At 39.7% G+C, this 14,104-nt stretch overlaps 1 protein-coding gene across 1 annotated transcript in view; it reads right to left on the reverse strand.

Moving 5' to 3' along the window:
* ASCC3 (activating signal cointegrator 1 complex subunit 3) overlaps positions 1-14,104 on the reverse strand; it is a 325,470-nt gene that overhangs the window by 1,918 nt on the left and 309,448 nt on the right. The window contains exons 38-40 of the mRNA XM_081251559.1: positions 8,107-8,258; positions 5,825-5,972; positions 1,337-1,546 (exon numbers count right to left, since the gene is read on the reverse strand). Coding sequence (XP_081107685.1) covers positions 1,337-1,546; positions 5,825-5,972; positions 8,107-8,258 — 510 coding nt within the window. The remainder of the gene's footprint in view (positions 1-1,336; positions 1,547-5,824; positions 5,973-8,106; positions 8,259-14,104) is intronic.

Here is a 14,104-nt window from a genome sequence, read left to right on the forward strand (position 1 = left end):
CAGAAATATTTGCAAAGGTCTCAAAATGAAATTCTCTCTAATTAGCGCTCTCAACGTACCTTAGATACACCTCAGTACACTGTTTATCCAGGCACTATGATAAGCTGCCTGAGCATCTCTTTGTTGAGACTGTGAGCCCCCTGAGGCTGGGGTATATTGTTTAGCTATTTGTAACAGGCCTCGCTTCTGTCAGCGTGTCTGCACATGGTAGGTGCAAAGAGAACAGGGACTGGAATCAGAGAACTCTGTGCTCCCAGCCTGCTCTCATATTTTCTGACTCTAGGACCTTGGCAAATTCCTATACTCCCCAAGTTCCATTATTCTGTAAAATGGGGAATTTTACCCCTCACACGGCAGCGATAAAAAAAAAATCTTCGTTTTTTTTCCTCATGATTTTATCGGTATGATTAGTACTGCCTTTTCTTTTGTAAGTTGGGATATACTGTCATCTAAAAATGCTCATATTAAAGCCTCTGAAGTGCCAGAGGCCAATCAGTTCATACTTACACTGACTGATTTTTAGAATTAGAAATCAAATGAGATGGGACTTAAAGGCACAGTATTGAAAAGACATTGTACCAACAGAAAGTTACTGACCATTTCGTGTGTGAAAACAGAGGGGACAGTATTAATGAACTACAACCTCACTCCTGCGGGCTAGTTCTAGATATGGGAAAGCCCCTGACTCCACTGAGCTAACGAAAAGGCAAATTCTTATTTCGATTATTATGGGCTAAAAACCAATCTGCCCACATGCTGTGTACTAATATTCTTAGAGGGCCCAATAATTATTTTTGGTGTCACAGGCAACAGAAAAGAGCACAGTAATTTAAAAAAAATACTGTAAATTTTTGGCCTGTGTGAACGTTGACAAAGCTCCCTCATATGCATTCTAATGAAGGAAGCAGGCAGATGTGGCAAGTGAGCCACAGAAAAGTTTAGCCTGCGTCTTCATCTTCCTCATTTGGGGTGCTGGGTAGAAGTCTAGATTTTGAGACCCCTTCAGAGTGCTGAGTTTCTGGTGCAGGCGGCCTGGTGTAGGGCCAAAGAATCTGCACTCTTAAAGGTACTCCAGAAAATTCTGTGGAGCCTGTAGACCATACTTTGAGACAAAGACTCTAGGCCTTATATTATTATGTCACGTGGGTATCCTGGGGTTGAAAAATGGCACATGAGAACTGACTAACTGCAGAAGACTGACTCTTGCTGCTTAAGGCCAGTTGAGGAAGCGGGATTGGTGAAGGGCACGGACGCATTAGTAATATAAAAGACATGTGTGCTGGTGCGTGCTGGGATCTGGTGTGAAGCATTTGAGAATGGAAACCAAACACTATACCTTGTGGAACCCAAGGCTGACTCTCTGCAAGCTGACTTGAAGCACATACTCTTGATCAGCATGCAACCTGACCCATCTGTTGTCCTTGCGTTTGTCTGAAGTCACGGTTGTGATAGAGAGCTCATCGTGTCCTTCCGCTGAGTCATCCCACCAGCCTTTAACACTTAAGCCAACATCTATCACAGGCAAATGAGATAAGAAACTCCACGCCTGAATAAAAAAAGAAAGAAAAGATAAGGAGTGGTTAATGCAAAATGTAGTGAGCAACTAAGAAATAGTGAGCTTTTAAAAAATCAACCTCTTTGTTTTGAGATTAGTTCTGGATTCAATGCAGTTGTAAGAAATAAAGCAGAGAGATCCTGTGCACCATTTCCCCAGTTTCCCCCAAGGGTAGCATTTTTCAAAACTAAAGTACAATATTAATACCAGTGATACAAGCCACAGCTCTTGTTCAGATTTCCTAGTTTTTCTTGTACTCATTTATTTGTGTGTAAAAATAGCGTGCTTTTAATCTTTGTAAAGTCCCTTTAAAAACACCTAAAGAAGTATTAATCATTACCTAAACTTGTGACCCCTTTCTTGTAAATCCCTTCTGGACATTGAGTGACTACCGACTACACTAAAAAATAAGTTTTAAAATAACTGTTGTTGAACTGGTTAGTTTTAGAGAAGCATCTAGTATAGCATTTATGTGACTTCTAAGGCAGAGAGCATTACTTGGGGATATAAAAGCAACTTGAAAAATGTTGTGGGACTTCCCTGGTGGCGCAGTGGTTAGGAATCTGCCTGCCAATGTAGGGGACACGGGTTCGAGACCTGGTCTGGGAAGGTTCCACATGCCACGGAGCAACTAAGCTCGTGCGCCACAACTACTGAGCTTGTGCTCTAGAGCCCGTGAGCCACAACTACTGAATCCTGCGCGCCTAGAGCCCATGCTCCGCAGCAAGAGAAGCCACCACAACGAGAAGCCCGCGTACCACAACGAAGAGTAGCCCCCGCTCTCTGCAACTAGAGAAAGCCCGCACGCAGCAACAAAGACCCAATGCAGCCCAAAATAAATAAATAAATTAAAAAAAAAAAGAAAGAAAAATGTTGTGATGCAATTGTTGATGTCACTCAGCGTCATTCATTGATCATTTATTGTACAAAATGGGTTTTTCTTTTGCTCATAGTCCAAATTATTCTGAAAGGAAAAGGTTTCTATATGTTTGTATATCATAAGGAACCCTCTAAGTCTAGGGTTCTTTCTAGAAAGAAATATGTTTTTTTTTTGGCATTATCATATTGAGAATACCAATTTAAATGACACATATTAAAGGGGTAGAAAATATTTTACCAATTTTATTCCTGCTCTTTTAATTGAAAATATTTGTGAGAAATCAAAATGCAGATGGTAAGTGCTTATCAGTTTTTTTTTTTTTTGCAGTACGCGGGCCTCTCACTGTTGTGGCCTCTCCCGTTGCGGAGCACAGGCTCCGGACGCGCAGGCTCAGCGGCCATGGCTCACGGGCCCAGCCGCTCCGTGGCATGTGAAATCTTCCCGGACCGGGGCACGAACCCGCATCCCCCGCATCGGCAGGCGGACTCTCAACCACTGCGCCACCAGGGAAGCCCAGTTTTTTTTTTTTTTTTTTAAATTTATTTTCCTTATGTTTTTGGCTGCGTCGGGTCTTAGTTGTGGCACACAGGATCTTCGCTGACGCATGCGGCTTCTCTCTAGTTGTGGCTTGCGGGTTTTCTCTCTCTCTCTTGTTGAGGCATGTGAGCTCAGTAGCTGTGGTGTGTGGGCTTAGTTGCCCCGGGGCAGGTGGGACCCTAGTTCCCCGACCAGGGATCCCCTCCATTGGAAGGTGGATTCTTTACCACTGGACCACTGGGGAAGACCCTATCATTGTTGAATGAATGAATAAATAAATGAATTCCTAAGTCTATGGAAAAGATGTAAAAAAATAAACCTAATGTCCTCAGATAATTAATTGTCATCTTTTTCTAACATTTATAAATATGTGGCAAATATCACTATCAGTCAGGAAAACTTCTCTATATATTGGCTGTTTTATCTGTTGTTACCTTCTAAGTTAGTTTTTTTTTTTTTTTTTTTTTTAGGGGATCTTCCCGGACCGGGGCACGAACCCGTGTCCCCCGTATCGGCAGGCGGACCCTCAACCACTGCTCCACCAGGGAAGCCCCTCTAAGTTAGTTTTTAAAAGTACATGAATACTTTAATTTTGGTTTTCCTTGTATTTCTTTAATATATACTACAGGTTTCCTGATAGGCTTTGATTTCCTGTTTGCTAAGACTTTATTGCTATTGAGTATACCACCTAATTGAAATGAAGAAGCCCTGATGAATCAAACTATCCCTTAGGAATTCAAAAAATGTAAATCCAATGCAAATTTTCAACTCCAATCCTATAACTTGTCTTGTGAATCTGAAATTACGTTTGGAATAGATCTTGAAATAGTCAAGCCACAGAATGGTCTACCCTGTGCTTCAAGGTACAAATGATGGCTTATCCCCTGCTAAAACCAACAGTCACCGAGTCTAGAAGCTGTACCACTGGATGTTCTCTTAAGACTGGCCAGAGTGAAGACACAAATACACCATTTCTGTAAAGCATTTAACTTCGTGAGACAACACAGGTAACATTTACCACATGAAGCAAGACTTCGTATGTTTCTTCACTTGTACCTTTAAATGAGTTACCAATATAGTATTTTAAGTATTAGCAACTCGTTGGAATTTTATTTCACAAAGCTCTCCAAAGTCAGATCTGACTTTTATATATTTGTAATCTTTTGCAGCACTCGAAATTATTACTTTCAATCTTCAATGTATATACATATATTTGTTCTATGTGTATATATTTGTACATATATATATACACACACAAACATACTTACATACACACACACTCACATATGCGTATATAAAACATGAGCTGTTTTTAAAGAAATTGCTAAGACATTTCAACACCAGCCAAACATATTTATCTGAGGATTAATCTTCATCTATTGAATCAGGCAAGAGCACTGCCATGCATACAATTATTTAATTAGCAGCCCAATCCTCTGCCAGTCAGCAGCCGTTCCAGGCATACTGATGTGGTAGAAGATGCGAATCTCACAGTCGTACTGCTTTTTCTCATTACCTCTGCAATTAGCACTTAAATTGATGCTTTAAACATACTAATTTCTGGAATAATTCAGGATTTGTATGTTACCTGGGATCGCCTCACTGCAGAGCCGACACCAGATTGCTCTGCAAATTGAAGCACTTTTGAGCCAAATAACCATCATCATATCAGACTGAGCCAATTTGCATTTGGTTTTAAAGATAACAGAATGGCAATTTATGCAAATAAATTAAGTAAGTTTACTTCTGAGTTCTCCCTGAACTAATTACAACAATGTTCTAATTTTTTATCACATCTAAAACTTGGCTTGAAATCACTGTACGTTATGTTAGAAATCTGTTGTTGCTAATAGAAGCCTTGTTTTCATTTTAAATATATTGTTTTTATTCATAATTTTGATGATAATTTAGTTAGAAAGGTAGGCACTTATTATGAATATTTAAGTAGCTTTTGGTGCCAATTTTAGGTTCAACAGAAATTGAACAATCAGACTTTGATGCCTGTAATACTTTTTCCAAGTCCTACTCGAAAATAAGTTCCACTGGAAAAAAAAAATGACATGGTTTAGAAGTTTCTTTATTTTAATATCTGCATTTGCAAGTCAATATGTTAATTATGTTATAAATCCTGAACATTTACTTTGACATGTTTAGGGTGAAATTGCTTAAGACTTAAAAGTCTATATATGCCAAATATTTCTGGCATTGTTCATTCATGTTTTTGATCTTTCCAAAGATAGTTTGGAGCAATGACCTATGTTGTCTTTCACAACATAGATTTAGATTTATATCTAAACTACAGGGTATACAAATAAGGAGTTTCTTTGAAGGACTACTTTAGAATCTAGAAACAATAAAGTGATTAAAATGGGGTGGGGGCATAAAAAAGTAATTGAGGGAACTGCACGAAAGTATACCCAAGCATAAAAACAAAACAAAACCCACTCTGAAGAAGGGATTAGAAGGGCTCTTGAGCAATGCAGCCTAGTAATGGGCAAGTCATAGTAGGCCTTTCTCAGCCGGCTTAACAGCATTATACTGAAACAACCTTCTAATAACGCAGACGCTACTTCTAATTATTGTTACTGTCATTATTTAATACCATCTGTTGAGCTCTTATTCTGTACCAGGAACTACATAGAGCAGTTTACATAATAACATCCTGCTTGATCTCACCCAAAACTTCACGAGATGGGTATAATGTTTTCACGTTCATAATCAGGGTTAGTAAATGGCCGGTGGAACTTAAACCCAGGAGAGTCTGACTCTGAAAGCAGCACTCTAAGTTAGAAAACTCTTGGTACAACTTCCCAGAGTGAGGGAGCGTCGAAACATGAAAGTGATGGCCTTACCTGCTTCATTTTTGGGGCCGGTAGCTCTTTTTCGATCATGGAGCTGAATCCGTGGTCCTTCCCTCCACAGGCGTGGATCAGTTCAGGGAGGCACTCGATGGAGACAGGGTGCCCGGCACGTGGGCCCTTTATACCTGGGTTCCATTTCCTGAGAAAGAATAACACCAACCAAATGATTCTTTCATAGCACAAATGAGATTTTCTGACAATGATGGTTTATATGATTAGAACAGTTTAGAAATTAAAGTTACTATATAACTTTTTAATTTTTTTAACATCTTTATTGGAGTATAATTGCTTTACAGTGGTGTGTTAGTTTCTGCTGTATAACAAAGTGAATCAGCTATACGTATACATATGTTCCCATATCTCCTCCCTCTTGCATCTCCCTTCCACCCTCCCTATCCCACCCCTCTAGGTGGTCACAAAGCACCGAGCTGATCTCCCTGTGCTATGCGGCTGCTTCCCACTAGCTATCTATTTTACATTTGGTAGTGTATATATGTCCATGCCAAGGCCACTGTTGTTAAGCTTCAAAATCAGACAGCATTCTCATCAATCCAAGGCAGTTTGGCTATCACGACATAAAATGTGTAAATCATATGAGCTCAGTAGATAATTAGGGTTGACAGACAGTTGGTGATTTCTATAGGAAGGCACTAAAGTGTGATAATGCTTCCATGTGGATAAAGTACGGAACTGGCAGAGCTCTGACATGTTTTTTTTTTTTTGCGGTATGTGGGCCTCTCACTGTTGTGGCCTCTCCCGTTGCGGAGCACAGGCTCCGGACGCGCAGGCTCAGCGGCCATGGCTCACGGGCCCAGCTGCTCTGCGGCATGTGGGATCTTCCCAGACCCGGGCATGAAACCATGTCCCCTGCATCGGCAGGCGGACTGTCAACCACTGCACCACCAGGGAAGCCCCCTGACATGTTTTTAATGGATGCAGGCAAATGTCTCTAATATAAGTACTTGAATAAAATTTTCATTGTAAGTTGTTGAGATCATACAATTAAAAGTGCATTTTGGGAATGTTTGAGATCTATAGCATAAATAGTGCTGGATCATCAGGAGTGGAATCTACCTAAATCTATTTCCTGTTTATATGGCAAGATGAACAACATCACTGAAATTAGACAAATACAGCACTTTTCTGGGTAACAGTAAAGAATTGGATCAAATCTCCTAGGCCCCAACCAGCTTCCCTAACAGACCCATGTGCTGTCGGGTTAGTACCCTCATGTGTCTCCTTTTCTGCTGAAATCCAACTCCTGTAAGTTTTAGTACCATATTGGAAGGGTTCCTGAAACTGAGCTGCAGACACATGAGGTATCTGCTCTTCCCCCCAGGCCACCTGCTGCTGGTGTGGCCCCCTCTCTGAATGTGCCTTTTAGTTACCAGGGACATCCCGTGGTGGGGACTCAAGCACCGTGGAAACACCTGTCCTGGAATCCAGTATACTGCAGTCAAATGGAGGGACTTCCCTGAGGAGACCCCATGTGTGCCTGAGGTTCTGGTTGGCGTATATCTCTAGATGCCTCAAATGGCTGCCACTCCTTGTCCAGCTGATGAGAGGGAGAGGGTGCATGACGGCAAGCACAGCCAGACAGTTTTGCTTGTTTACATGACTGTGAACCAATATTTTGGCTGCAAAGTATCTCTCAACTGGTGTGAAAGAAACATTTTCATTTGAACACTGCCAACCTTGCCTGTAATATGTACTGTTCTTTCCTTTGCTAAAATATATGTAGCCATGTACACAGGACCTAAGAATTGAAAAATTTTATCAGGAATATAAACTCTTCTTTTAAACGCAGGTTATATCTTGAGCAGCTAGTATATATAACTGCTCAGTTTTGGACATTGTGCAGATGCACAGTTTACTTTTGACAACAGATTTCTGATCCCTCAAATCTATTCTGCAATAAAAGAAATTGGTAATTTATTTTGCTCTAGGTCACAAAGCACTTTAATAACATCTTTTAAAATGAAGGCTGATATTGTAAAGGAATAAACACAGTTAAAATGAAAATGTATTCGATGTTGCAAATGGAAAACAACTTAATAGAAGGTTAAAATGAACTGTGGTTCAGCTTGGGACCAATGGTCAAATTCCAAGTGGGAACGCTATGTCGCTAGGCCATGTCTCCCTCTGGGAAACACGGGCATTTTCACTGTAAAGAATCAGTATTCTAGGCACCACATGAAATTCAAGTGAACATGCATGTAAAGGAAATAATTTTTTGAAATAATAAAACCCTATTACATCAAAAATTAAAATACCTGAAAATGTGAAGATGGTGGTTTTCTATGTGTGGTATCGTAAGAAGAGAAGAGTCTTTCAACCACCGCCCCTGGATCACCATCTGCACCAGGTTGGTGATGTTCAGGACAGTCACCAGCCAGCCCTGGTGTGCAGCCACGTCCAGCATTGCCTGAACAGGGAGAACGCATATGTTATATCATGGCACCTGCCCCCTCCGTGGGGGGTCTGATGATGATAGCCTTAACAAAAAAACAAACAAAAAACCCCAAGCATTATACCTCTAAATTACTATTAATTAAAATAGAAACCAAAAAATAAACTACAGTTGGTTTGGAGGGAACACGCTGAACCTCTCACAGCATTTTTTGCACATTACTTCGTACAAAGCGCCAAATATTTAACTTTTTTAGGTCAGCAAAGATAAGCAGATAATATTGGCACCTAGTAATAAAACAAAGAGAAAAACTCAGTGTACCTTGAGAGCAAATACCTCTATAATCCACTGTATCAAGAGCACTAGTTGCCACGTTTAAAGCATAAATCTCAGGTAGTCTTTTCCAAATTTAAAAGCAATAATGGCAAGGTGATAGGAAGTCTTCTTGCCAAAAATTAATTTTCCCCAGAGAGCAGGCTAAAGGCAGAGCCTTGGTTTTCAATGAAAATACTATACCACACAGTAAAAGCGGGAAGGACCAGTGGTACATGTGGAAGGATGAGAAGCTATTCATATTAGTCTATACATTTAATCCAATGTTTTATGGACAAACAAACGGCTGCATTTGCTTAAGGCAAAACTAAACAGTGAAATCTTATTTAAACAAAGGAGAAGTTTACACAGGCAAAGCTATTTCAATTAAATTAGATTCTGGTGAATGCTGACTTAAAGACACATAAGTTAATATCATGATCTGAGGCAGCTACTTTATACAGTTTTAGGAGTGTACTCTCTTGTTTTGGGAAATGAAGAGATGAGGGTAAGAGAAATCAGATGTACCTCGTAAATGCCTAAAATGATACTTTACCGTTTCACTGATGGTAAAATATTTATAAAATGTTGTACAAAATCTATTAGTACCTTTTTAGAAATGGTTCTTGAAGGTCTATTATGTTAGTAAAATTGATTTGCCATACTACTTAGTACTACTGAATCAGACATATTTTCTTTCTAAGTTTTGAATTTCCTACTTAGAGTTCTCTAATTTAGGAAAAGTAAAATAGTTTAAAAAACATCTGGCTAAACCAATCTGTGGTCTTTTTACACACATTACAGGGAAATGGACCCACGTCTCTGGATACCATGGTTAGCGTGACGGAATGGTCAAATTGGTCTTTAGCACCCATGAGCCTACTAATTGTACATCATAATGGTTGGTATAATAGATATACTTATATGTATGTATATGTGTATGTGTGCATATGAAAGTGTGTACATGTACAAAGGTATATGTTTATAAATCTAGGGAAAGTCCACTTCTGTTCTTCCTATTTCTCTGCACAACTGATTTAAACACTTTGTCTTTGAAGTATATGAGACAAGCTGGTCACGAGGAACACTACTCAGACAAAAATAAAAGTATTAGCTCACAAGTCACAACTCGCGAACTCCGTAAGGGAAGAGAAATGAGTAATTATACCTCATGAATAATGCAGTATCATGATGATGTCAGAAGTTGTAATGTGGAGTAACTATGGTGATTTTACTTGTGATTTTTACATTACAACTTGACTGGAAATAAATTCCAGACCACAAGCTCACATACTAGAAGAGCTGGATGGACGGACCATATGTTTTTAACTTTGAAGTTTTCATGATGAAGTTGAAAGATTTCATAAAATTTATGAGAGTTCCCCACAATCTTTCTTTGTATGATCCAGATGTGAAACGTAAAAAATCATGCAAAGTGATTGCTTACATGAAGTAAATGAAAAGGCTGTATTATGAATTGAAAACTATTATTTATCTTGTTTTAATTTCAAGAAAAGGCAGGTAGGGAGACAAAGAATCCAGGATGAGAGAAGGTTGTGACTACCTAAATGTGCTGAACAAAATGTTGCCACACACTTGTGCCCAACCACTCCCTTGTGGGTCCTGTTTTCTCTGCCCCTTCCTGTCACTGCCGTAGCACAGACCCTCATCAACTCTCACCTGCAATATTATAAATATCCCTTCATCCTCATTCTCATCTAATTTTTCTTCAATCTATATTTTATATTGTTACCACAGTACATTTTTACAGAGGTAAAACTGATCACGTAATTCCTCTGCTTAAATTTCTTCAATGGCTCTACGCTGTGTAGAGGACAAAAGTTAATGCTCCTCTCTGCAGGTTCTCTTTTTATAAATCCTGCTCCCTCTACCATGCCTACCTGGGAAATTCCTATTCAGCCTTCAAGTTGAGCTCAAATGTTACTTCTTCCTGTGAAGGCTACTTGATGGACTGTAGGCACTTCTTTTCCTATGTATCTGCTAATCTTGACACATGCCACCACTATCCTATAGTGAATCTTTGTTTACACATGTGCCCATTAAATATAGACTCCTTGATGGCAAGGTTCTGGAAGTAGTCTTTGGAACTGCAGCCCTAGCACACAGCACTCAAGAAATATTCAATTTATTAAAGAATATTGGTAAACATCCAATTACAATAATTATAACAAACATTCTACCTAAGTTACTGCACATCTGCCAAAGGCAGCACAGCGTAGGAAAACATTACAAGCTTTGATGTCAGACATAGGTTTCAACCCTAATTTTGTCCCACTTACTATGTGTAAATTTTGGGAAATCACCTAACCCTATGACCGCTAGATTGCTCACGGATAGAAGGCTGTTATATGTCCATATAGGGGTGTGATGAGGGTAAAATGAGATGATGTACGATGTAAGATATCTACTATACTGCCTGGAACAGTATAGATCTATTAGGCCTCAATATTAGATCTCAGTAAACAGGTACCTATTTTAACGTTCCTCTATGATGAGATGAAAAGAACACCCTAAAACAACTCATTCTTTCTCAGAGGGACTTCTTTGGACCATTGGGGGTTGATTTCTGCACTGAGTAGTACAGGGATTCGAGGAGCAGGGCATGTAAGGTGGGAAGCAAATGCATGGAATGGGCAGAACCGTTCATCAGCAGAGGTGAGCAACTGCAAGAGAGTCAGGGGACACATAAGGCCAAAGACAGACCCTGCAGCCCAGGCCAAACTGGAGGACATGGGCCTCGTTCTCAGTTTGAGTGGACAAGTCCGTGCCACCATGCAGGTAAGTACCTGAAGGGGCTAAGGCTAAGGGATGGTCCAGGTAAATGGGTTTGAGGGTCTGGCAGGTCACCCTGACATACCTCTGTATGACTGAGCCTAGGAAGGACTCCCTATGTCTCACTATCTTTTACAGCAGTCTTCCTGGTAGATGAGAACTAACAGGTGGGACAGTATGGTACTGGCACAAAAACAGACACATAGATCAATGGAATAGGATAGAGAACCCAGAAATAAACCCACAAATTTATGGTCAATTTATCTATGACAAAGGGGGGAAGAATATACAATGGAGAAAAGACAGTCTCTTCAATAAGTGGTGCTGCAAAAACTGGATAGCTACATGTAAAAGAATGAAATTTGAACATTCTCTAACACCATATACAAAAATAAACTCAAAATGTATTAAAGACCTAAATGTAAGACCGGATACTATAAAACTCCTAGAAAAAAAACACTGGCAGAACACTTTGACATAAATTGCAGCAATATTTTTTTGGATCCACCTCCTAAAGGAAATAAAAGCAAAAATAAACAAATGGGAGCTAATTAAACTTAAAAGCTTTTGCACAGCAAAGGAAACCACTGATAAAATGAAAAGGCAAGCTACTGAATGGGAGGAGATATTTGGAAATGATGTGACCAATAAGGGGTTAATATCCAACATACAGAAACAGCTCATACAACTCATCATCAAAAAAAGAAACAACCAATTAAAAAATGGTCAGAAGAACTGAATGGATATTTTTCCAAAAAGGAAATGCAAAGGGCCAAGTGGCACATGAGAGGATGCTCAACATCTCTAATCATCAGGGAAATGCAAATCAAAACCACAATGAGGTATCACCTCACACCTGTCAAAATGGCTGTCATCAAAAAGACCACAAATAGATGTTGGCAAGAATGCATGCGGAGAAAAGGGAACCCTTGTGCACTGTCGGTGAGAATGTAAATTGGTGTAGCTTCTGTGGAAAACAGTATGTAGGTTCCTCAAAAAACTGAAAATAGAACTAATATATGATCTTGCAATCCCACTCCTGGGTATATATCCAAAGAAAATGAAAACACTAATTCGGAAGATACATACATCCCAATGTTCACAGCAGCATTATTTACAACTGCCAAGATACAGAAGTGACCTAAGTGTCCATCGACAGATGAACAGATAAGGAAGATGTGGTGTATATATACACAATGGAATACTACTCAGCCATAAAAAAGAATGAAATTTTGCCATTTGCAGTGAGATGGATACACCTGGAGGGCATTATGCTAATGAAAATAAGTCAAAGAAAGACAAATACTGTATGATATCACTTATATGTGGAATCTAAAAAATATAACAATCTAGTGAATATAACCAAAAGGAAGCAGGCTCACCCATATAGAGAACAAACTAGTGGTTACCAGTGGGCAGGCAATACAGGGGTGGGAGAGTGGGAGGTACAAACTACTGGGTGTGAGACAGGCTACCAGGATATATTGTACAACACGGGGAATACAGACAATACTTTGTAATAACTGTAAATGCAGTGTAACCTTTAAAAATTGTATTTAAAAAAAAAGAACTAATAGGTATATGCTCCTCCTTAGAATGGGGCTGGCTTTGGTAACAGCTGGAGATCATGGCTCAGTTCCCCAAGACACCTCAAAGTTCCTTACAGAGATTTAATACTCAAACAACAAAAGGTTGCTTTAGTACACCGAGGAGAAAAAACTCTGCACATTCTTCCACCTTAGCATTAACGTTAGGCAAATGTTGAATCCCCCTTTACCTCTTACCCATCTTCTACTGGGCATGCTACCTATCAGACAAAGCTAGGATGATTCTAAGTCTATGGGAACAAATGGGTGGAGGCTGACTCCACGCGTGAGACTTTCTCCTACTAAGTTAAAGTCAACTTCAATTGATTGCTGACTCAGAATTCTTTGTCATTTCCGGCTGTGAGAGTGGAAATATGATTCCTAGCATTGCACTGATTTATGAAGTTACACCACAAATAAAACCTTACCATAATTAACAGAAACTGTGGGGTTGTCATTTATTTATAGGAAAGCAGGCAATGGGGGTGGTTTTGAATGCATTTTAACCGAGGTGCCACTATGAAGCCAGGTGAGAAGCCCAGGTATAAATGAGCTCTGGAGAGAGAGTATGGGCTAGGGATGTGGACTCAGAAATCCTGGGCACAAAGCGGGCAGCCACAACAGTTAAAATGAGCATCTTTGGGACAGAGGTGAGGATAGCAGAGCGGCAGTTACCTGGAGATAAGATGAGGAAACGCAGGAAAGAACAAAGGGGTAAGAGCATGTAAGGGACTCTAAGGGCACTACTGAAATAACTGCTCACAGTGGTCATTTGTGAAGCATGTACTATTTGTCGGATACTCTGATAACCATCTTATGAAAGTTATTGAACGAAAACCCATTGTACAGATGAAGACATTGTGGCTCAGAGAGGGAAAGAAATATACCTAAAGCTGCATAGCTCTGGTTAATTGGTACAGCTGGGATTCAAATTCTGGGGAGCTTGACTCCAAAGTGCTTGCTTTTAACCAGCATAGGACTCTGCCTATAAAGTTCAGGATGAGAGGAGAGTGTGTGGAATTCCATCGGGTCCTAGATTAGAACAGAAGATTCCTTGATGAATGTGCTACGAGAAAATGAGACTTTGAGAAGGTTTCCTGACAACACAATGTTTAAAGCAAACAATAAGTTTGGATGAGGTATAAACAGATGTATAATTCATGAACAATT

The sequence above is a fragment of the Mesoplodon bidens genome (genome assembly GCF_964165515.1).
Source record: "Mesoplodon bidens genome assembly, chromosome: 12".
NCBI lineage: Eukaryota > Metazoa > Chordata > Mammalia > Artiodactyla > Ziphiidae > Mesoplodon > Mesoplodon bidens.